This window comes from Carassius gibelio, chromosome A9 (genome assembly GCF_023724105.1).
Source record: "Carassius gibelio isolate Cgi1373 ecotype wild population from Czech Republic chromosome A9, carGib1.2-hapl.c, whole genome shotgun sequence".
Taxonomy (NCBI): domain Eukaryota; kingdom Metazoa; phylum Chordata; class Actinopteri; order Cypriniformes; family Cyprinidae; genus Carassius; species Carassius gibelio.
This window is the reverse complement of record NC_068379.1, coordinates 30,576,097-30,600,735: the sequence shown is the minus strand read 5'-3', so window position 1 is coordinate 30,600,735 and position 24,639 is coordinate 30,576,097. Positions and strand designations below refer to the sequence as shown.

General features: G+C 36.6%; 1 protein-coding gene across 1 annotated transcript in view; it reads left to right on the top strand.

Moving 5' to 3' along the window:
- Positions 1 to 24,085, top strand: part of LOC128020150 (striated muscle preferentially expressed protein kinase) — a 73,675-nt gene extending 49,590 nt beyond the window's left edge. Inside the window, exons 13-41 of the mRNA XM_052606830.1 lie at positions 344 to 573; positions 718 to 837; positions 1,850 to 1,954; positions 2,915 to 3,121; positions 3,217 to 3,340; positions 4,367 to 4,539; positions 4,625 to 4,737; positions 5,546 to 5,714; positions 6,052 to 6,151; positions 7,628 to 7,828; positions 8,634 to 8,691; positions 8,911 to 8,988; positions 9,095 to 9,267; positions 9,386 to 9,412; positions 9,598 to 9,750; positions 9,882 to 9,924; positions 10,123 to 10,191; positions 10,284 to 12,903; positions 12,980 to 13,129; positions 13,333 to 13,449; positions 14,238 to 14,405; positions 15,980 to 16,102; positions 16,464 to 16,628; positions 17,289 to 18,072; positions 18,988 to 19,227; positions 19,881 to 20,104; positions 20,305 to 20,380; positions 20,570 to 20,719; positions 21,303 to 24,085. Coding sequence (XP_052462790.1) covers positions 344 to 573; positions 718 to 837; positions 1,850 to 1,954; positions 2,915 to 3,121; positions 3,217 to 3,340; positions 4,367 to 4,539; positions 4,625 to 4,737; positions 5,546 to 5,714; positions 6,052 to 6,151; positions 7,628 to 7,828; positions 8,634 to 8,691; positions 8,911 to 8,988; positions 9,095 to 9,267; positions 9,386 to 9,412; positions 9,598 to 9,750; positions 9,882 to 9,924; positions 10,123 to 10,191; positions 10,284 to 12,903; positions 12,980 to 13,129; positions 13,333 to 13,449; positions 14,238 to 14,405; positions 15,980 to 16,102; positions 16,464 to 16,628; positions 17,289 to 18,072; positions 18,988 to 19,227; positions 19,881 to 20,104; positions 20,305 to 20,380; positions 20,570 to 20,719; positions 21,303 to 21,549 — 7,207 coding nt within the window. The 3' untranslated portion in view covers positions 21,550 to 24,085. The remainder of the gene's footprint in view (positions 1 to 343; positions 574 to 717; positions 838 to 1,849; positions 1,955 to 2,914; positions 3,122 to 3,216; positions 3,341 to 4,366; positions 4,540 to 4,624; positions 4,738 to 5,545; positions 5,715 to 6,051; positions 6,152 to 7,627; positions 7,829 to 8,633; positions 8,692 to 8,910; positions 8,989 to 9,094; positions 9,268 to 9,385; positions 9,413 to 9,597; positions 9,751 to 9,881; positions 9,925 to 10,122; positions 10,192 to 10,283; positions 12,904 to 12,979; positions 13,130 to 13,332; positions 13,450 to 14,237; positions 14,406 to 15,979; positions 16,103 to 16,463; positions 16,629 to 17,288; positions 18,073 to 18,987; positions 19,228 to 19,880; positions 20,105 to 20,304; positions 20,381 to 20,569; positions 20,720 to 21,302) is intronic.
- The last annotated feature ends 554 nt before the right edge of the window (positions 24,086 to 24,639 follow it).

The window sequence follows — 24,639 nt, the reverse complement described above, 5'->3', positions numbered from 1 at the left end:
TATAAACTTGTAATTGCAAGAAATATGTGAGCTTTTTACATATGGTGTTAAAAGTAGAAATTTTGAAGAATAATTTCGCAAACTTTTTTCCATAGAAAGGCAGTTTATTTTTAAAGTTCCAAAAAACACCATAATGTTATCCATAGAATTAATGCACCACACTCAAGTGTCCTGAATGGATAGGATAGCTTTGTGTACAGACAAAAACAAAATTTTGACAAGTTTAAGATGACAGTTTTCATTTTTGGGTGAAGCGTCTAAGGTCTAATATCATTAAAGTGTTTCTTTAACTGAAACATTTTAGCATGAAAGCATCTTGATTGGTTTGGTTTATCTTTACCAGAGCAAAGCTGGAAAAAATGCCCTCCATTCCTGAGGAACCTGAGGTGCCTGAGAATGAGGTGGAACGTTTCACCATGCCTGACTTTGTCAAGCCGCTGTATGATCTGGATGTAGTTGAGGGCAGAGAGGCTGTGCTCAGGTGCAAAGTGGCTGGCCTGCCATACCCAACTATAATCTGGTTTCACAATGGCAAGAGGATTGACAGCACTGAGGACAGAAAAATGACACAGTGTAAGTTAGTTGATAACAGAATTCAATTCTCTTACTCTCTGCTAAGGTTTTCTGGAAAGCAGTCCTTACGGAAATGATAGTGTGAGTGGCGGGAATAGCACAAATACAAGGTGTTTGTAATTTTTAATGTTGTTTCTTCCGTAGTCAGAGATGTTCACAGCCTTGTGATCCGCTCTGTTTGTCATGCCCACGGAGGAGTTTACAAGTGTGTCATTTCCAATAAGATGGGCAAAGCCACTTGCTATGCCCATCTTTATGTGACAGGTGAGTTTAATGTATCAGTGGCTTCTGTAAGCTATGTTTGACAATATTGAATATATTGGAAATATTCCATTATATTTTGGGAAAAGAGTTTCCTAAAAAGGACTTTAAAAGCTCAGCAATAAGCAAAAAAAAAAAAAAAAAAACTTTCATTCACATTTCTTTTTATATATTACTGTTTATTATGGCCACAACATGAATCATCTCTTCATGATTTTAAGTATTAGTGACTACAGTATTGACACATTACACATGCATTTAACACAAAATCAAATAGTGAAATCCTATATATATATATATATATATATATATATATATATATATATATATATATATATATATATATATATATATATATATATATATATATATATATATATATATATATATATATATTTTGCAGTGTAATTTGATTGTTAACAGCCTTGTAGTGTATGTTGAATTTCTTGATAAATTGTATGCATTTGACATAAAAGATGATGCCTACATTTAATAAGGATTAAAAAAAAGGGCTTTATAAAAATAAATAACATCCTGGGGTAAATATTAAAAACATGCAGATTTAAGTAGGTAAAAGCTGATAAAACACTGATAAAAACTTGCTTCATTATAAATATTTTACACCACCAAAAATGTGATGCTGTGCTTTTTTACATTTTGTATGGGACATTATCTGCCGATATGAAAAATTCACTGTATATTGTAATATTGAATAGCATTTTTGACAATGATGATATATTTGATACATTAAATATTACCTATACATATGTAATATAATGTGTTTTCATCACAGGTTTGGTCTTAAATTTCACATAAGGTGGTATTAAAAAAGTTTTAAAGTCTTAAATTAAACGTGTTCATATCTGTAGTCACCCTGTTATTTCAGATTTTTCCACATCCCAGACACATTCCACATTTATTTTAAGACTGCAGCATATGTGTGCATGTGTGAAAAATAGCGAGAGACGACTGTGGCACCAAATAAATATTCTGACGGACACTTTTGCCATTTTAGACATCCTTCCTGACCCGCCAGATGGGGCCCCAGTCATTGAGTCCATCACTGGCAAGACTATCACACTTAGCTGGAAGAAACCCAGAAGACTGGATCCGTCCATTGGTATAATTAAGCATGTTATTTATGTATATTCATTTAATTTTGAAATTGTTCTTGTACTGTAAGGTTTGAAGTTCCCCAAAGGAAATCCTTAAAGTAAAGTGTGTCATTTCTGCACCACTTATTGAACCACAGTTGCAACTTGATAAGGTTCAATCAATAGTGTTGAAAAAAGACTACATGTTTTGTGACCAGTGACTCTCTTCTTAATCTTAGTGTGGTCTCGGAGAAACAGAGAAATTAAAGGAATTTTTAGACATTAAAGGCAATTTCAGTTGACTTTCATGTCATTTCAAACCTGTATACATTTCTTTCGCAAGCGATACATTTTTTCTAATGATGTACAACATCTAATGATGATTATTTTTCCATTCTTTTACAATGAATAGAAACTGGTGCTTTCAAGCTTCAAAAATGATTATAAAGCACCACAGAAGCATCATAAATATCAAACTTTTGTATTACATTATAAGTCTTCTAAACCCATATGACAACTTTGTGTAACTAAAGTGTTTGAATTTAACAAATTTAAGATAATGAACTCTTCCATTAAAGAGATCTCATTAGTGATCTTTATTTCCAAGAATCACTCTACTGGCATCCTATCTTTATACTCAATGTAGGGCTGGGTATCGATTAAGATGTCTCGATTCGATTTTATTCTCTAAATATATTTAGCAGGTGAATCGACACCTGCTAAATATAGTTTACTAGCACTGTGGTACAGTAACACTTTATTTCTTGCTATCCAACAGATATTGTATGTCTTGGTGATGTTGTTGGTAACAGTCACGAATTTACTGCTGAATTGACTGCCTAAGCCATAAAATGTCATTGTCCTTGTTCTATATTGTCAAGTACAGTTTCCTCACCTTGCAGTGTAAATGGAAAAATGGATCAGAAGTGATCAACCTTTTATGGCTTTGGCTTTCAAATGTAAAGATTTTGATTTTGGATTTCCAGATCCTAGCTCCCTGATGTATGCTGTTCAGCAGCAAGCTCTAGGGTCAATCCAGTGGACCATCATCGCATCTTGCCTGAAACAGACCACCTATACTATTACCAATCTGTCTAAAGGTGTCTGCTACTTCTTCAGGGTGCTATCAATCACCAGCAAGGCCTTTAGCAAGCCATCACCTGTCACTGAGCCAGTGCAGCTGCTAGATAGAGGTATGCCTCAGCAGACAAAGACAGCCACAGTCAGACTTTTTCAATGAAATGTATGAGTTACCTTAGGAGACTGGACTTTATCTCTCTGTCTGCAGGTCCATACTTCCAGGAGGCTCCTGTAATTGTTGACAAGCCAGACATTGTGTATATGGTGGAGAAGCAGCCCTTAAGCATCACACTCACTCTGAACCATGTCAATGCATCGGTCACATGGAAGAGGTATTTCGCCTTTTGATTGCACTGAATCAAATTGTTGATACGAAAAATTTCAATACTCTCATTTACTCATCCTCATGTTGAGCACCATATTTGTCTATAAGATTATTAAATAGAAGTCCTGCCTTCCTCCCTTTCAAATCATAATACACAGGATAGCTACTTCTTTATTTTATTTTATTTTATTTGAGAATAGACATTGTGCAGTTTTTCATGTGTTAATAATTATTTTTTGCAACGATCAATACAGCACTCTATTAATATTCCTCAAATGCTCTGGTTGGGGTTTGTTCTATTGCATAATTTATGTCTTTGTACATTTCCAGAAATGTTTAATCACAGGAAAGTCACTAATTTTAATTGTATTAAATCAAATATAGGTCATATACTTTTTTGTTATGCCTATTCTATTAATTCATAACTTATGGGACTGTTGATAAATACAACATTTAAAAGGTTAAAAATGAAAAATCATTTACTCATTTACGCTTCATGTTGTTTCTTAAATCGAATACAAAAGGAGATACTTATAAGAATGTCATAGCTGCTATTTTACATACTGTACATGAAAAGTGGGAATTTGTATTTGCAAGCCTCAAAATTGACAAAAAGTTCCAGTATAGTAGTGATTTACAAACGTACTCGTTTGCATTGTTGAAAGTCTCTGAATCCATACGATATCTTTGTGTCATGAACGGAAAAAAATGGAATCATTGCTTTATGCCTTTGATCCTTTACAAATCATGATATCCAGGAAAACTTTGATTGTATATAGATGTTCAGTACAAGTTTTTCCAATGCTGATAATTATTTGTTGCAGCAGCACTGTATTAGTATTCCTCAAATATTTTGGTTATGGTTTGTTCAGATTCCCTAAACAGTTTTCTCAGTTTTACACCTAATTGCAATTGCATTTCTTACATCTATTCAGTTGTGTAGTCATATAACCAAACTATTCTGCTTTAGCAAGGACATGTGAATGTAGTTGAACAGAAGACAATAAGCAGTTATTTGCCATTATATTTTCAGAGGAGGGGTGACGTTGGCTAACAGACTGGGTCTGTTTGAGTTGAGCATGCCTGATGATGACCAGCATACACTGAAGTTGTGCAAGGTAAAGAGCAGTGATGTTGGTCAGCTCACCTGCATCGCCAGCAACAAATACGGCAGCGACTCCTGCACCCTAACCTTGGAAATGGCAGGTATGTTGTTGTGTACAGAATGTACACTGGATGCGTTTCTTATTATTGCATATGTTGTGAGTCTCATTGATTTCTCTGTATCTAGTGGCACCAACTTTTGAGACTATCATGGAAGACCTGGATGTGAATGTAGGTGAGACTCCTCGTTTTGCAGTGGTGGTTGAAGGAAAGCCCGTCCCTGACATCTTCTGGTACAAGGTGTGTGTTTGTGTTACAGTGCAAGTATCATTTATTTTCGAAAAAAGTTTTTGAGGATTTATATTTGATTAAATATGGTTCTCTTTTAATAAATCAAGATTTGTGTCAGTGAAAACCTTTAATACTCTCGAAACTGCCGCTCGTGAACTGGGCATTTAAAAAGTAGTACAAAATTTAATAATAATAAAAATAAATAATAAACATTATAAGTACAGAAATATCTTAATATATTTTTATTTTACCATTATAAATATTAAAATAAATGTACACATTTTACAGAGGGCCGCTGGAAGCACTTGTGCTTTAGATTTGTTTTTAAAAACCCCAACTCTTTGAAACCAAAAGTTTGACCATAAGCCTTCCCTCACACTCATTCTGTGGTAGATGTATGTTGTTTTCATGTCAGTTATAGTCACTGAGGGTTTAGCTCTTTTCTATTTCCCATGTACAACAAAAATTAAATAAAAATAAAATAAAGGTAAACTTAATTATTTAAAACTTTAAAGGTTAAACTGACTTTTATTCAGATCTAGAAGTCAAACCTTTTCAGCTTCACCTGCTGATCTCTCACTAACACTGCTTGCCTCATATTTCCTTGATTCATATCACTGCAAGCATTATCATATCCTGTAAATTATGCTAATGTATGCTTTGAATGATAGTGTTGGTTGTTTCATCTCCTGCCTCAAGGCTTTGTCTTTTATTTGATCCCTCACTACCCTGTTCACCTTAAACCCACACACATGCATTTTAAATTTGAATCACAAACGTTGGATGGCAACTTAGTAGTTTTTTCTCTGATTTTCAGGGAGACACCCTGCTGTCCGAAAGCAGCCATTTTACATTTGTGTACGATGACAATGAATGTTCTCTAGTGGTACTGAACACTCAAGCCGATGACTCAGGAGTTTACACCTGTACTGCTAAGAATCTGGCCGGTTCTGTGTCCTGCAAGGCTGAGCTGACTGTCCACATCGGTAAGCACTTTCACTTTAATGAAGGAGCTTGTATTTCTTGACTCACCACCACCAGTAACCAGGATACTGGTACCATGGATAAAATAAACAATACATATTTATTTTGTTTATTTAAATATATTTTGTGTATATTAAAATGGTGATGAATGGGTTGAAATGTTTCAGAAAAACTTCATCTTAATAAACTTAAATTATAGAATGGAAAAACTTAATAAGCAACTGTTAAACATGTAGTGCATGTTTAGTCCGATCAAGCAAAACTTGGCAATTCATTTGAGTGGCTTTTAGAAATTAACTTTGTAACTTCTGATTGTTTTCCATGGCTTTCTGTGTCTAGTTAAAGAGTACAAAGACGACCCCAAAGAGGATGAAGCGTCCATCCTAAGAAAGATGCGAAGGCTCACTGATTACTATGACGTGCACAAGGAAATTGGGAGGTGAGTCATCCGCCCAGAGCCTCACTTGGACATGCACCATTTATCTCTAATGATTGCCACTTTTGGCCTAGAAACTCAAAAAGCCAACTCCATCAGCTCTTGCTGATGACAGATCTCAGGTCTCCTGACTCATAACACATGCCCAAGGTTAATAAATCTCCATCCGAGGAAAGGGTTTGCACATTATTACAAATACACTTTTGGTTGGGAAGTATGCAATTTCAATCTCCAGGACCAAAGAATGATTCAGCCACTTCAGAAGAGGCCACAAGACCCTTCAAATTAATCCATGCAGGTTGTAAAAAAACAGGATCTCTGTTCCTCTCTGTACAGACATCTTAATAAGGTCTGGCAACTTCTGTATTGAATAACTACCCAGAAGCCCTTCATATAAATATTAGGGCGGTCAGTTTAAAGCAATATGTTCAATAATATGGACATAAACAGAACATTAGCTTCTAAAGCCACTTGCATTTTCAGGGATTTACTCCTCTTCCACAGCAATGTCTTTGAATTTTAATTTTTGGGGGGTTTTCATACACAAAAATTATTTTAATGTGAATACTGAATCAGTATATTATGCAGTTAAATCAACAGCTCTAGTCAGAATGCTCCTCATACTCCTCAAACCACACCAGTTTTGAACCAGTTCAGGTAAGCATCAATGCCACTTTGAGACTGTTTAACATAAGATGGTCAAAGGCACTTTTGAAAGTGAGGGTTATTTGTTTGACACAATGGTACAGCGAGCGCTCGACTGGGCAGAGAGGAGTGCAGTCATTGTGGCGCTGTATCTCTGCTCTGCATGCTGTCGCTCTCTCTGTGCTTTAATTTTAATCTTCATGGCTGCTTGCCACCGTTCTATTAAGACCTGAACATGCTGCAAACAGACACATGCTATACAGCACTGCACACATAATAGCTCTTGAGCTGTCTGCTCAAAAAGGATGTTAAGGCATCATATGTGCATTCTTTGATACCTTGCATCTTGTGGCATCATTTTGACCACAGATGGTGAACCGAAAAAGTTGATTATAAATATGTGTTTCATTCAATACTAAAAAAAATGCTGACGTTAATGTTCAAAACTGAGTATTTTACACAGTATTTGTCTGTACAGTATGTACGTTTAATAGTTTGGGGTCTGTACGATTTTTGGATGTTTTGAAAGTCTCTTATGCTCACCAAGGATGAAAATATTTGAACAAAATACAGGAAGAACAGAAATATTGTAACATATTATTACTCTTTAAAAATATATTCACGCATCTCTTTTCAATCTGAGTATGTATTTCTTTGATGGGAAAGCTGAATTTTCTTTGACACAATTTTGTTCGCTGGTTGAATCATGCTATTGTTCCACTGATTATCCATTATTTTGCTGTTAATTCATATTTAATCAGGTTCTTTTTTCACCTTTTCCCCAAACAAATCTTCGTATTTTCTATGCTTTGATGAGAAATGTTCTTTCCTCAGAGGGGCGTTTTCATATGTGAAACGAGTGATGCAGAAGACGGGAAAGATTGAATATGCTGCCAAGTTCATTTCTGCTCGGGCTAAACGGAAGGCCTCCGCTCTGAGAGAGCTTAACACACTGTCCCATCTAGACCATGAGAGGATCCTCTACTTTCATGACGCCTTTGAGAAGAAGAATGCTGTCATCATCATTACAGAGCTGTATCCTTTGTTGACATCTCTGAGAGATTTAGGGATCACTGACAAATTTAATTAAATGGAGTTAAGTTTTTATTTTGAACTCAGTGACATTCAAAGTTTATCATGATGAACTATTATCTTGTACTGTAGTTCAATGTGAGTCAGACGTACAGATGAATAGTGCCCTTCTGCACTGAGAGTTGCTACAGCTGCTTATGTAATATGTACCCTATATATTCACACCTCCCTTAGTCATCTGCCTTAGAATCGTTCCGGTGTGTATTGCTTCGGTCCATCTGTGCATTAACTGTCACAAATAGTTGGCATATGTGTCCTTCAGGTCAGAGTCTCCTGGGAAGGCATGCAAAGGAAGGATATCTTGCATAAAACATGCACTTATATTGATACCATCACAGTGGAGTCTAGAAGTCTTGAGTTCACACTGAAAATCTGAAATTCACATCAACTTCGAGCAGAAATTTTAGGCTTTTAAAAAATGTAAAACACAGAAAAGTGTGTAAAACGAATAAAAAAATATCAAGGTTCTGCACTACTTACAAATAGTAAGACAGATGTTCATTTTTCAATTAAACAGTAAACTTGTACTAGTATTATAATAATATATTTCGTGATGAAAATTGTATTAAATAGAACTGGTATGTAAAATAGATGCATTTGCACTTGTAGACAGATTTCTGGACAATGCTGAATACACAATCTCACATCCAATCTGGCACAATCACACTTCCTCTCACAAGTTGTAGTGAGGATGAGTGGATCACAAGCTTTGCCCCATCTCTGTGATTGTCCTTTACAATGTGTAAAGATGCCACGAGGAGCTTCTCGAAAGGCTTACAAAGAAATCAACAGTAATGGAGTCAGAGGTGGGTGAACCAGTTTAATCTTTCAAAGTGACCAGAAAAGTTTTTAAATGTTTGAGCAGAATATTCTGTTTGTCACATTTGGTTTGTTGTGTTGCCATTTGTCTTTGCATCTTCTAGATAATCTAGAGGATAAAGTATGGATTCTTTTCAGATTTACTCTGTAGAGACAGGACTAGCAAAAGTGACGTGTCCCTAAACTGTCTGAATTGTTTACTGCAGATCCGATCCAGCATGAGGCAGCTGTTGGAGGGTATTAGCTATCTTCATCAGCATGACATACTTCATCTAGACATAAAGGTAAATGTTATGTAATTTGCTGTCATTACCATTTACTTCCATAAGTAAGCAATAATCACGTTAACGAACCGATGTGTTAACTAGACTCATCTTTTTTTCCACTCAGCCTGATAATATCCTCATGGCAGACCCTAGTAGTGATCAGATCCGCATATGTGATTTTGGAAATGCTGTAAAGTTCACGCCTGATGAGGCACAGTACTGCAAATATGGCACTCCAGAATTTGTCGCCCCAGAGATTGTTAACCAAACACCCATCTCCAAGGCAACGGACATCTGGTAAGGCACCTGGTCCCTCTTATCACAAAACAGCTCTTGAACAAATCTGTATGCAGCCTCTAGTATCATGAATACATTAGTTTCTCGCAGTTCAACTTTTTAACAATTTTTTTTACAGGCCTGTTGGAGTTCTAACATACTTATGGTAGGATTATTTTAATTGTGTCTATAATAATAAAATAATTTATATGGTTGTATTGTAGTATATTGTTTTTTTTTTTAAGTTGTTAAGTTGTGTTCTGCAATTGTATATTATAAAAATAAAAGTATGTTCATCACTAATTCCAGTATCTTCAGTTAGACTTTATAAACAACTTTTACGTTTTGCAGTCTCACTGGAGTTTCTCCTTTCGCCGGAGAAAACGACCGGAGTTCTGTTCTCAACATCAGGAACTATAATGTGGCTTTTGAAGAGAGCATGTTTACCGACCTCTGCCATGAAGCTAAGGGATTCGTCATCAAACTGTTGGTGGCTGATAGATTGTAAGTGGAATCTATGGTGCTTATCTGCTGCACCACAGTCCTGTTGATAATTTATTGTCGAGGAAATTATTTCTACTGCTAAGAGCACTTTGTGTTAACTGGCAATTTGTTTAATGTTGTTTTATCTGCAGGAGACCCAATGCTAATGAATGTCTTCGGCACCCCTGGTTCAAGGTAACAACAGAGTAGAAGAGTAAAGATTAAATACTCCTTTAGGCCCATTGCTATCCAAATGTGTTATATAAATTAATACAACATATCTGCCAGTTAATTTGGATTGTAAAGATTTCAGATCAAAGTATTTATTCACTATAACTCTAATGGAAACAGTTATTTGCCGTCATTGTTAAAATACTTATTTAATTATTTTAGACCCTGAATAAGGGAAAGAGCATCAGCACAGATTCACTCAAAAAGTTTTTGTCAAGAAGAAAATGGCAGGTAAGATTATATTAGTGGCCTTTGTCCAGTGTTTAAAACGTTCTAGATTCTTTGAGACTGTCATTGTAACAATGTTCACCTATCTCTTTTAGCGGTCTCTTATCAGCTATAAATCTAAGATGGTGATGAGGTCTATACCTGAGTTACTGGATGACTTTTCCAGCCATATTTCCATTGCTGTTCCACGACATCTGAAACAAGGCTCACCACCACCTTCATCATCTTCAGATTCAGATGAAGACATTGATGAGCTGCCTTTTATCCCAATGCCCATAAGCATGGAATTCTCAGGTTCTAGAATGTCACTGACTGAAATTGTAGGGGGTGATGAAATGACAGGTAGACCGAATGGAAATGCTGAGAAGCCTGCTTCAAGCCATCAGAAGTCAGAGCCTATGGAAGTGGAGATGATAGATGGAGAGGGTGGAGATTCATCTGCTAGAGGTAGAGCCAGGAAGAGGTCAACGCAAGAAGATGAAAAAGACTTATCTGATGAAGAACCATCAGAATTGGCCAAAAGAGCCAAACAGGCAAAGAGACCAATGCGCAGAGGTTCAAGCATGGAGTCAGATGAATCTGAGGGAGTGCGTCACAGAGGAGAGTTTCGCAGAGGAAGCTCGGCTGACAGTGCCCTACAGCTTCACATCAAACCAGAGGAGGGCACAGAAGAAAACTCTACCGATGGAAGTAGAATTCTACAAAAGTCAGTATCTATGGAGCTTCCAAGGAGAAGCCCAAGTCCAGGAGCTGCAAAGCTGAGCCAGGAAGACTATGCCCTGAAATTGGAACTGATGAGGCAGAGACTCCTCAGGGGTGGCTCTGTAGACAACAAGATGAGTGGATTACGAGGCCCATTGCTTGAGACATTAGGTATGGGGGATGAGAAGCGATATGTGCGGGGGTCTCACCTTGGTAACCCTCCGCTTGTTAGAGCGGCATCCAGCGAGTCTCCTAGGGATGACATTCCAAAGACTAAGATACTCAGCAAGAGTGCTTCCTTCAGCCAGGGTGATTCAGAGCCTATGCCCCTGCATCGACGGATGGGAGCACCTCTAGAGATCCCACTAGCACAAATAGAAGAGAGACGACTGCAGGAAGCTGTATCTATGTCTTCTCTCACAGAGCCAGTGAAGGATTCTCACCCTGTCACCCGTAAAATTCATACGCCAGATCCAGAGAGACATGAGGAAGACAAAATTGAGAAAAAAGAGTCACCAGTCTACAAGGACAATAAATCTAAAGAAGTCGTTGTTGTGCCAAAGACTAATGCAGATGAATCCAGAAGTGTTGATCAGAAATCTTGGGAGACTGATGCACAAGAGAATGTTCAGAGCAAGTTAGAGGAGCTCAGTGATGAGTCTGAAAAAGTAGATGAAATTAAATTGAAAACCCCCATAGTTGAGGAAACAATTGAGGAAGAGGAGGAAAGAGAGGATAAAGAACCAGAGAAAGAAGTGGAGCCTCTTGCTCCAGAGATTGATGTTACAGAAGTTGAGGATGATGGAAAGGCATCACCAAAGTCTCCAGAGATCACCATTTCCACCAGTTCCATCATAGTGACCCCAACAGCTGCCCCAGCTCCCAGCCCCCAGAGTGTTGTATCAACCTTTGTGACTCCATCACTCCCTGCACGTACAGTGCTCCCAGATGGTAGGGTGTCTGCATATGCCAGTATCATGCAGACTATAATGGTACCGTCAGTCGAGGCATCTAGCCAACCTGATCCTGTTCCTGTACCTTCACCTACAACAACATCCACCCCACAATCAGTTCCAGTCTATGCACCCATTTCCAGACACATCTCTGAACCAACCCTTTTGTCAACTTCATCCAATCCAGACCTTCACCAATTCACTGAACATCCTGCAGTCTTTTCTCGGGTTGCCTCAACAGAACATCCTCCTAAAGAGCCAAGTCCTCCTAAGACTCCCACTCATGCCTCCCCTAAGCGAGAACCATCTCCTGGATGCAACATTCAGGACCTTGCATCTGAGGAGGTCTTTGAAGCTCGCTTCAAGAAGCGTGAGTCCTCTCTAACCCGTAGTCTTAAACGCTTCTCATTCCAGAAGACTGAAGAAAAGCCTTCAACTGTTGCTCCAGAAACTACAGAAGAAATGTATCGCCCAGGGCCAACTGGTGCACCTTTAGAATTTGTACCAAGAAGGTTGGAGGAGAAGTCCAAGTCAGTTCAGGATCTTCGTGAGGCTGAGAAGGACCCTGGGTTCATGAGGAGACTCTCAATGCGCTTGAAGAGAGCCCCATCAATAGAGAGGCAGGAAGTGAAGCTAAAAGAGGAGGAAGCTTCAGCACCCAGGCGTCGTCTGTCCTGGGCACTGGGAAGGAGGGGATCCCAAGAAAAGAAAGAGATTGAGATGGTGAGGTTGGATGGAGGTCCTGAGGCTCCCCCAGAGCCTGAGTCCAAAGCACCCTCAGAGTCACCGATCCTTGCCATGCGCAAGAAGATTGGCAGTACCATGGCAAGCCTATCAACAAGGATTAGGAGCCACTCTGAGGAAAGGAAAGATGCCAGTGAAACTAAGATGGAGAAGAGGACACCTATATTTACAAAAATGCGGCGTTCCACCTCAGAGGGTAGCAGTCTGAAGAGGATGGGTGTTCCACAGAATCAACTGGCTACCCAATCAGGGAAAGGGACCTCATCAGAATCTCTCGATTCCATGTCAAGCATCCAGTCAGAATCAGCTGTTAAAAGTATGTTATTTCTTGGTCAATGCTTTTCATTCGATAATTCCTTCATGCTGTTGAAAGGCCATGATTTATTTTACAGGTGCAGAAATTGAGCGCAGATCACGATGGGACCGCTGGGGGTTGACAATGGGAAAAAGAGATAAGACGGTTTCCCAACCAGACATCCCAGCTTCCATTGCCAGGGAGAATGGCTCTCTTCGCTCTCGCCAGTATACAAATCTAACATCTGGTATTGCACATTTAATTTATGCATTTGACAGTAACTTTTGCACAAAAGGATACATCTATGTGATTATTTCCAGTTTTGTCATAAAGATTTACGTTTGCCATCAATGAATCAATTATGCATATGTACTTGCTTTGGCACAGCTGTGGGAGATAAATTATAGTGCCTGTCTCACTAATCTTTTCACTGATTCTCTCAACAATTAGACTTCCCTCCTGTGTTCCATATCAAACTAAGGGACCATGTTCTCTTGGAGGGAGATCCCGTCACTCTTAGCTGCCTCCCTGCTGGCAGTCCTCACCCACACATATCATGGATGAAAGGTCTGATTCAAATTTAATATAAATTTCTATGGGACTAAAGAATATATTCTGACCTAAATTGAGTGCAATATCCTTAACTGAATATAAAATAACTTTGCAATAAGTATAAGTGTATTATCTCAGTGCTGTAGAGATTTTATTCACTATATTGGCTTCATGTTCTTTGGACTTTAAGACTTTCACATTATACGGTCTCAGCCGAAATGGAGTACTTTGAGATTCTAAGAAAAATGATTAAATGCATATTTTTCTTGGCATATTGTTCTTTACATTGACTGTCATTTATATTCATATAGGGGATAATCTACAGTCTGCTGGTCAATATCACAAAATAAACCTTGATAGGGTCAACACAATAGGGTTAAATAGGGTTAAAACAAATGATAATATTAGATAAATGGACATTAAATTAATTATAAAAAAAATGAAAATTGTTTTACAATGAATTAGAGGGTGAAATAACCAGTAACCATAATTATACAGCAGGATTACAATAACATTGTTTGTGATCATGCATATAGGATTAGTTATTAATATTATATGCATATAGGATAAGTTATTAATATTATTTCTTTAAATTATCCTTTAAATTCTAGATGCATTCATAGTCTTGTTGCTGACACAACCAAACCTATTTATTTTTTTGGCTATATATAGAAGGATATTTTTTCACCTAAATGTCAACAGTAACATTAGAGCACAATAGGTTGTGGCTTTGACATTATGATTTTGGAAAAAGTTAAAGTTCCCAATGAACAATTTTGCTTTTCAATGTTGTCTTATCTCAGATAAGAAGCCACTTATAATCGACCCAAGGATGAACATGATATCCTGTCCTGACGGGAGACAGCTGCTGATGATTATGAAGACCACCAAGAAGGATGCAGGCCTTTATGAATGTGTGGCTTCAAATGCACTGGCCTCTGTCACCAGCTCATGTGTCGTGTCCCTTGCTCGTAAGTTTAAGACAAGAAGCAAATAAGAAACTGAGAGTCTGATAAAGGAAGGACTAATAAATGAGAAATAGATAAAAAAAAACAAAGCAGAGAAGGCTTTGAGACTTTAAAATATAAAAATTGTATTCATTTATCCAAAGCAACATTATATTCTGCTGGGGAACATAGTTGTGTATAAAATGCAGCAATGCAAAAAAATCATATCATGAAAAAGAATTATCATCAATACACTAGTCAAACTCAAACTTCAAATACTGAAAATTTCTGACATGGTTATGCATTCGATTTTATGCATCACTTATGCATCATTCTCAAACTTGATTAGTCACAGGGGCTATTGCATTGCCAAGCTCTAATTGAAAATGAATGAAATATGATCTGTTGCAGAAAGGCACTGTCTGTGTGAAAACCCCTTAAGAAGAAAATAAGAGAAGTGCTACAATGCAACATTCCCGAAATTCTCAGAAAAGTAAAGGCTAGAGCAGAGAGGAAAGTGGGACACAGTGAAAGAAAAGTTAAAGCGTTAGTGCATGGTGCACAGCTAGACTCAGGAAGGAGCTATTTTAGCCTTGAGAACAAAAATGCCATTGGCTTTCTAACATTGTTAGCAGGCTAATGCACTTCTTATCATTGTTCAAAGCTATTTTCTCCTAGAACAACAGGCCATAAATTATTCACACCTTTTTGTGCTTCACAAAGCTGATTAATATGGAAAGGTGACTTGCTAGCAGAGGTGCAAATATAATTTAGCTGCCTTACCCGAGACAGTTTTGTCTATTTTAATTATATATTTATTTCTGCATACCTGGAATCTGGCTATTATAATATCCCTTTACCTTCAGGTTTCCCACAGTCAAGGAAAACATTTAGTATTTCTTTAGCAAATATATATATTCTGGTTATGTTCAGCTCTAAAATGTTTAATCAGCTAAAAAAAAAAGCATGTTTGTCAATCCAGTTTCTAAGAAAGTCAGTAACAGACACTTACCTTTCAAAAGTTTTGGGGACAGTAAGATTTTTTCTGTGTTTTTGAAGCAAGTCTCTTTGTAGAATTGTGGAATATTATTACAGTTTAAAATAACTGTTTTGTATTTGAATATGTTGAAAGTGAATTTTTTTCTTTTGATGGCAAAACTTAGTTTTCTGCAGCCGTAACTCCAGGATTCAGTGATCCTTTCAGGATCCTTCAAAAATCATTCTAATATGCTGCTATGGTAATTAATAAATATTATTTTCAATGTTGAAATCACTCTAGCTGCTTAATATATTTCAGGATACTTTGATGGATAGAATGTTCAAAGCAATATAATTCAAATGGAATTGTTTGCAACATTCGACAAGTTTAATATGTGGTTGCTGAATAAAAGTATATATATATATATATATATATATATATATATATATATATATATATATATATATATATATATATATATATATATATATATATATATATATATATATATATATATATATATATAAAAATTCACTTACCCCAAACTATTGAACAGTTCTTCAAAAGACACATCAAATAAGATAATTTCTACTAGTGAACACTGAATATTATTTTGCAGGTCTGCCTAATAGTCCTGGGACACCTGAGGTTCATCAGAAGTATAAAAACACTGCTCTGGTGGTATGGAGACCCTCTGACACCACGGCACCGTGCACCTACTCTCTGGAGAGGAAGAGAGAGGGTTAGTTGATAGCATTCATTGTTTATCTTACTTTGGTGATTTAGAGTGGGATTCCTGAAGTATATTGTTGAAAAGATTGTCAGTTGCGTCCTCAGTATAAATTTTAAATGCAAACATTTTATTTTTTTATAATGGTAATACTGTGACATGTTGATTTTCCTTAATTGCCTAGATTTTCTTGCTATTAGTTTTGTCTATGTGTAAAAATAAATAAATTAATTAAAAAAAAAAACTGTGAAAGGGAGTGTAGAGGAAAAACAGTTATCACTTCCTTCTGCTCTACTGCCCTCTTTTGGAAAACATAAGTGTTGCAAACCATTCTTATTCTTTACAAGTAACAATATAATATTTATTTTTGTAGGTGAGACTAACTGGCTGATAGTAGCCACAGGTGTGGCTGACTGTTACTACAATGTCACGGACTTTCCAACTGGAGCTGCATACAGGTTCAGAGTGGCCTGTGTGAACAAGGCTGGCCAGGGACCTTACAGCAATCTGTCTGAAAAAGTTGTCCTGGACCCAACAGGTGCACAACAGTTTTGTGGTGCTCATCTTTTTCATGCTGTCAGCAACCAATAATTAACTAAACAAAACCATGTTTATTTTTGATGCAGGTGTGACAATATTTAATGCATTTTGTTTTATAATAATAATAATAATAAACTTTTTTCGTGTTCTTCGAAAACGAATGGCATGTCACAAAAATTGGCTGCTTCTACAAAATGACAGACATAAAATACAGCAATTGGATGCATGGTTTTGAATATAATGTAATAGAATATGACTACTGTTCAAAAAATTTGAGGTCAGTGAGATTAAACTTCTGCAAAAATATTATATTTCAAATAAATTTTATACATTTTATTTAATCACCAAATAATATATTGGATTGTTGTATGAAAAATCATGTGACACAAAAGATTGGAGTAATGGCTGCTTAACATTCAGCTTTGCCATTACATGAATAAATTAAATTGAATAGAAAAACAGTTGTTTTAAATAGTAGTAATATTTCAAAATATTGCATATTTTTGATCAAATAAATGCTGCCTTGGCAGGCATACAAGACTAAATTAAAAATAGTTTGCAGCCACTTCAAACTTTTTAACCATAGTGTAATATAAATTTGAATAGAACTTATGCATTTGTGCATCTTCATTTTTCAAATTCAACGTTATTTCTACAGCATCCCAAAATTCTAGTGGAACATTTGTTGTCAAGACACTTTCATCAGCTCCGGCTCCTGCGCCTACAGTGGTAACTTCCACCATGACTTTACCTGCAATGAAGCCTGCTTCCATTAAACAAGCTGCAGCACCACCGGTGACTTCAGCGCCCTCTACAGTACAGCCGGTAAAGCCTGTGTCTCCACCTCCTGCTCCTGCATCAGCTACAACACCTTCCCCTGCAACCCTTCCCCAGAGTCATCGTACTGTGCCTGATATCCGAACTCCATCCCCTAGTGTTCCTACCTCAGCTAAAGCTAAGACTACTCTCAACATCACTATGGCCAAACCCTCCCCAGCATCCCCTGCAGCTCAACCTCCACCTGCCAGACCCTCACCACCTGTCGTTCTGCCCAAACCTCAGACCCCAGTCAATGCGGTCTGCCCCCCTCCTCAAACCCCTCCGGTGTCCCCGCCCCCTCTAGTCTCCCCTCCGCCTGCTATCGGCAAGCCTATCTCCTCAGTGCCTATGTATGTCCCGGCCACCACCACAACACATGTGACCCCAGTCACCCCAAAGACGCCTTCTCCTGCCCTCTCACCACCAGTGGTGTTAGTTACAAGTCTGAGTCCCGTAGGGGAGGGTACTGGCCCACCCAATCGTACGACTCCAAGTGGGAGAGCCACTCCTTCTGGACAAATCACTCCTACAGGGCGCAGGACCCCTATAGGAAAACCTGGAGAATTGACCCTAAGGCAGGGAGTCCCACAGAAACCATACACATTCATGGATGAGAAAGCAAGGTATTACCTTCTACCAGTGTCACAAAATTAATTTTTTTATGGCTGTTTATCATATCAACATCAAATAATAAAATCAAAACAACATCAGATACAAAAGTAGCTGGAATCCATTTATCATAACATGATAAACGCTTAACTAGAATCGTATTATTTTAAAAATGGTTACAGTCTATCATCATGTAAATCAGCTTTTGATGTAATTGCTGTTCAAAGTTGTTGAGAGTTTTTTTTAAGTTCATTTTTTTCATACATGCATATTTATTTATTTAATTTGACTTTCAATTTTGTATTTATATTATGTTTTATTTTCAAATGTATTGATGTTATTTAAATATTATTTATTATTCTTTTAGTTTTTATTTATATTTGTTTATTTTGTTTGTTTGGTTTATGTATTATTTTTTTTTTACTTTTATTTAGTTATTTTATTTATAGATGTGAATATTTATAATTTTTTTATATTTGTATTTATTTGTGTGCTTATTTAATTGTTTTTTTTTTTAAGATTTTTTTTTGTTACTTTATTTTCAGACATGCATATTTTCTTTTTTCTTTTTAAGTTTATTGATTGATTGATTTTTACTGATGTTTATTTTTTTATTTTTTTTTATGGGGTTCCGCAAGTGGTAGTCCTGGGAAGCTAAGCAAGATAACGCATGACCGAAGGGTGGAAAAACACTTAGTACTTACTTAACTTCTTCTTTTATACAGTGACACTTTTAAACAATTAAAAATGTATGGATGTTTTTTTAACAATATTACAGAATATCAAACCAAGTGATATTTAATTAGGGAAATATAAATACTTTTAAAGCAAATAAAATCACAAAAATATTTTTTTATTTTTATAAAAGAAATAAATCAGTAAATCTGACCTTGACAGCCATTGATCCCCTTGGTTTTTCTTCACCACAGAGGTCGTTTTGGTGTGATCCGAGAGTGTCATGAAAATGCCACTGGTAACCTGTACATGGCCAAGATTGTGTCGTATGAGCCTGAGAGCAAGCAGGCCGTGTTACAGGAGTACGATATACTGAAGTCCCTCCATCATGAGAAGGTCATGGCTCTGCATGAGGCCTACGTGACGCCACGCTACCTGGTGCTCATCTCTGAGTGCTGCTCAGGGAAAGAGCTGCTCTATAGTCTGATTGACAGGTCAGATTGAGTCATCTTTTGTGCCTTATTGTACATAAAAAGGAAAAAAAGAATGCAAAATTATGTTAAAATGCCCATCTTTGCAAGTAACAGTGTAGTAGATCTGTGCATGAGGTCTTAAAGTGACAGCAACCTAAAGCCCAAAGTATACTTTGCCCTTCTGCTTTCTGCGACAGCCCACATGTTGCACTTTTCATCATCAATAGTATCAGCAGACAATTTCTGGACCTGAATATTACTAGTCTGTTAGACCTACCTGAAAAACGTTTAGAAATGTACAAATATGTTTAAAAACAACAGCTCAGCCCTCATATTAAAAAAATATCCCCCCATAAAAAAATCCCCTATGGGGAATTCCCACCATTTTCCTGCTCTCAAGTTGTTTCAAACTTGTACAAGTTTTTTCTTTTTTTTTCTTCTGCTGAACACTAAAGAAGATATTTTGAAGAACATTGGTAACCATTGGTTTCTGGTCCCCATTGACTTCCATAGTATTCAAAGTAGTCAATGGTGTGCAGGTTACCCACGTTTTATTTTTCTGAATATCTTCTTTTGAATGAGTGACAGAACATTAAAAGTTTCTCCACCAGCATGAAGTTTATGAAGTATATACCTCTGGTTGTTATGTTCTTATCTTTTATCTGGCTTTCTAGGTTCCGATACTCAGAGGATGACGTGGTGGCGTATATCGTACAGATACTTCAGGGTCTGGACTACCTGCACAGCCGGAGAATACTGCATCTGGATATCAAACCAGACAATATCATTGTAACTTACATGAACGTGGTTAAGATCATTGATTTTGGTAGTGCACAGACCTTCAATCCGCTGTTCCTGAAGCAGTTCTCCCCTCCCATTGGAACACTGGATTACATGTGTAAGACAGTTTTTAAAATATTGTTTTTTAACATTTTCTTGCTAACCGAAAAAAAATCTTAAATGTTGAATTTGAGTTCTTTTGTTATATTCCTATTCCTTTTCCTTCTCATTTATTATTTGAATGATGTATTTATTGTAAGTAATTGTGCATTTCTTCACACTTCCTAATATGTTTTGATCTCTACTGATGACTGAAAGCTCCTGAGATGTTGAAAGGAGATGTGGTGGGTCCACCGGCTGACATCTGGAGCATTGGCGTATTGACTTATATCATGTGAGTGCTGTCCACTCTGTCAGCGGGAGCATTTGTATTGTTACAGTTTATGTTTTGTCTCTTGCGTTTTGTCTTGACATTCCAGAAGCTCTTTGGAGCTTGTGAGCTGTCAGTGCCTATGATTATGTTTGACATGAATGCTACTCTAGTGTGTAACTCGAAGCTTTTGTCATGCTGTACACCATTCAGGCTCAGCGGAAGACTGCCGTTCACTGAGAATGACCCTGCGGAGACAGAGGCCAGGATTCAGGCCGCCAAGTTTGACCTCAGTAAGCTCTACCAAAATGTGTCCCAAAGTGCCTCTCTGTTCCTCAAGAAGATCCTGTGTAGCTACCCTTGGTGAGTTTGAAAAAATAACGCTTTAAAAAATATTCATTGGGGTAAATCTCAAGAAACCTTTCAAAGCACCTGTCATGTCTGGGTCACATTTCATCCAAAACTGAAAACCTAGAAAGAAAATCAAATTTTCATTATAGCAATGAACAAAAATATATATTATTAACTTTTTTTTTTTTTTTTATTATGCACCATAGCATTAAAGTGAAAATCATTCAATTAAAATTAACAGTGAGTGAGAATCTAATTAGAATCAGCATTCATGATGGTCATTCAATATATTTTAATATTATAAATGTATTTATACCTGCATCTTAGTTGTGTCGTTTGTACTATATTATACTGATTTACTGATTTTAATTAAAACAAACTTTATACCACTTTATATAGTTTTATTGAAAAAAGTGAAAAATAATCTATAATTGCAAGTGAGGATCTAATCAGAATTATGTTGGTTTCTAAATCATTTCAATATTTTATATGCATTGTATACACAATTTGTCATGTAGCTTTCAGTATTCGCCAAGCAAAGTGTCTTGTGTACTGTGACATGTTAACTGATTCTTGTGTGCATGATGTGTTTCAGGGCCCGTCCTACCATTAAGGACTGCTTTAACAACTCCTGGCTGCAGGACGCTTATCTAATGAGACTGCGGAGACAGACTCTCACGTTTACCACCACACGCCTCAAGGACTTCCTGGAGCAGCAGCAGCGGGTCAGGGCCGGGGTGGCAACAAAGCACAAAGTCCTTCTACGTTCCTACCAGAGCACTCCACAAACCCCAACTACCCCCTCAACACCCGGCACCCCTGCGGCACCCATCCCTCAGTGAGCTCCAGCACAGGACGAGATGAGAGATGGCTCCGGGGTTCTCCAGGATAAGGACAGAGAGAGACACAGCCTCAGGACATCCCAGCACCTCTAAGCTGCCCTTGGTGGGCTCTTAGGGGACCGGTTAATATATGGTTTGTGTTAGCATAACAAGCACAGGATCTTTTGGCCTCAACACCTGGGGTCAGTTCTGAGACAAGAAACACACACACACACACACACACACACACACACACACACACACACACCTTCAAAACTTTCATACAAAGCATAATGGATTTCAGCACATTTACTGTACCTCTGTTAGCCAGCATGCACAGTGCAGTTGAGTTTTTGTCCAGGATGATGGCCTTACTTTTTTCTTATGACTTTTTGACAAACCAATTTTAGCATTTGGATCTCTAGCGAATGGTCAGAAACTTTGGACCCATCATGGTTGAGAAGAGTGACTATATTTAATTTACAAAGACAGCGATCTTGTCCATCACTTGACGCATAAAAAAATGTCACTGTGTCAATGTGTATTTTTTGTGGTGTCTTCCAATTGTGAACCAGGGCTTTGAGATTTGTGGAAAATGGTGTATATCTTTTTTTGAACTAGTTTTTATGGCATAAGTAATACTTTTATTACTGCTAGTTGTAATGTAGTAATTATCAGTATATATGAAAACTATTGACTGAAATAGTTTTGAGCACTCTAGTTTTCTCACTCTAGTGCCGTCATTTACAAAACGCTTTTTGTCTTTTACTAAAGTGTTTTGACCCAAACTAAAGTGGATTGATTTTATTGTAATATTGAAAGCCCTCACAGCTTTAGGGAGTGACTTTTTCCAAGAATTCCCAGTGCACTGAAGCTCATACGGTTTGGCTTTCCCTGACACCTGACATCTTTTGATATGTTGCGGTAATTGTGTTTAACTCCAGGAATGTATTATATATTGCAGATTTCAGCGCATACAATAGCGTACGCATGCATCAGTACAAATTCCTCTTCATAGCTTTTTGTTTTAAGGGGAAAACTCAGTCCCTGTGAATGCAAGAGAATGGTATAACAGCCAAATTGCAGAGTGAATTCAATTCTGTACTCTAGTGCTAATTGTCTTCATGCAAAGATCAGCTGGTTCAAGATGTGCCTGGAAAAATACCTACTGATCAATCATATGGAATGGAAATGACTCATAAAAGTGCCATTTTTTTCTGAAGGGACTAGAATATGTTGCCAAACATGTTAGCTGCTGCATTTAAATGTTTATGAGAATCTAAAGTATGTTATTTGAAGGTTTTTGTTGTAAAATGTATTTATTCCCCATATATGAGAATAAATTTATGGTCATGATTATCATAATCATAACAATAAAATCATAATCTTCACTCAATTATATAAAATATAAACTATATTAAGATTTATTTCTATAATATATTAAATGTTTTTTCCACAAAAATCTGAGATTTTACGAAAATGTTATGAATCCAAAAAGCGTATTAGATTTTATTTGAAGACGATGAACATGTGTTGATCTTGATTTTATTTTATTAGAGACACTGTTAAAGTAATTACATAGTTTGTATCATTTGGATTTATTTTGCATCCTGTTGAACATAGAGTCACAGACTCAGTGCTTCTTGTATTTTCTTTTATTTGTTTTTGTTTAGTTGTTAATTTATTTAATGGACAATTGAGTGATTCACATTCACAAACAAATCTTATAAATCATATTCAGAATAAACAAACAAACTTACAAGCTGCTGGCAATGCGAGAACAATGAAAATAGTATCAGGGTCCCACAATCATGGAGAACCTGGAGAATATAAATTGGACTTTTCTTATTAGTTATACTCAGCTTGAATATATTACATTGCCTAGAAATTGCTCTTTGTGAGTTCAATTTCCAATCAATTAATTTTTACAATTCCTTATTCAGTGCTCACAAACAACAGGAACAGACACTGAAATCCATTTGTCAAAAGGTGCGGGAACGCCACTGTGAGTCCTGATCCCAGACAGAAAGTGTTCACCTTTGACCTTCTATCATACACAAATATTGGCTTGATAAAAAATAACTGTATTAGTGTTTATTGCAGTACTTACTATGAAGTTCAGTGCAAACTCTCTTCTGTTTTCCATCACTTTGCATAAATGTCAAGATTGGGTTTGTCCTTTAATCCAATTTGTGTATTATTTGTTTTAACTTGGGATATTAAAATTTGATCAAGCTTCTAGTTTCAAATATGTTACGGTGTGAGAACTAAACCTGAGAAGAAATGGAATCGCAATATAAAAAGGGAAAAATTCAGACTCAGTATGTTGTTGTGAATAAGGTACGTGTGTTTGTGTGTGTGTGTGTTCACTACTCTTTCAGTCATGCCGATCAACCCTTTAATGTGAAACTGAATCAAGCTTTTCTGAAATGAATTATGTTGCACTAAATCAGTGGCAATGTGGAGATAATATGAATGTTTTACAGTAGAATGGAGTGTGTATATGTCGAAAAAACATGACTTTTCATGAATAAAATCAGCTGTCAGCAATACTAAACAGACTTGGATTTATTATTATCAGTCATTTAGTGTCTCTAAGTGCATCTGATGGGCTAAATGTCATTACCAGACTTCAGAATATACAAATTCAATCAGATGGTACTCTTTTATTTGAGACCATTTATGTATCTGACACCATCACCTCATTGCAGGTTGACTATATACACACGTGTATCATTCTCAATATGTCATCTCAAAGATCAATGCTTTGGTATTTAAAGAGCTCCTTCACCCAATATCAAACTAGAAGACTCTCTATGGATCTATATATATACATCTTGTCATTTGTTTGATGCTGAGCAGCAGTAAACATCAAGAAAGTTCTCCAGGTTGGATAATATTAAATTATATTAAAATATATTGTTCAGCATCAGACTATTTAGGATAAAATAATAATCAATCATTGCATTATGCTATTCATGAACATTATCCTTGCGTCATACTTGGTGATTTGTTTTTATTAATTTACACTTAATTTAATATATCTTAAAAATTCAACATCAGATTTTTTTGTAATTATATATATATATATATATATATATATATATATAT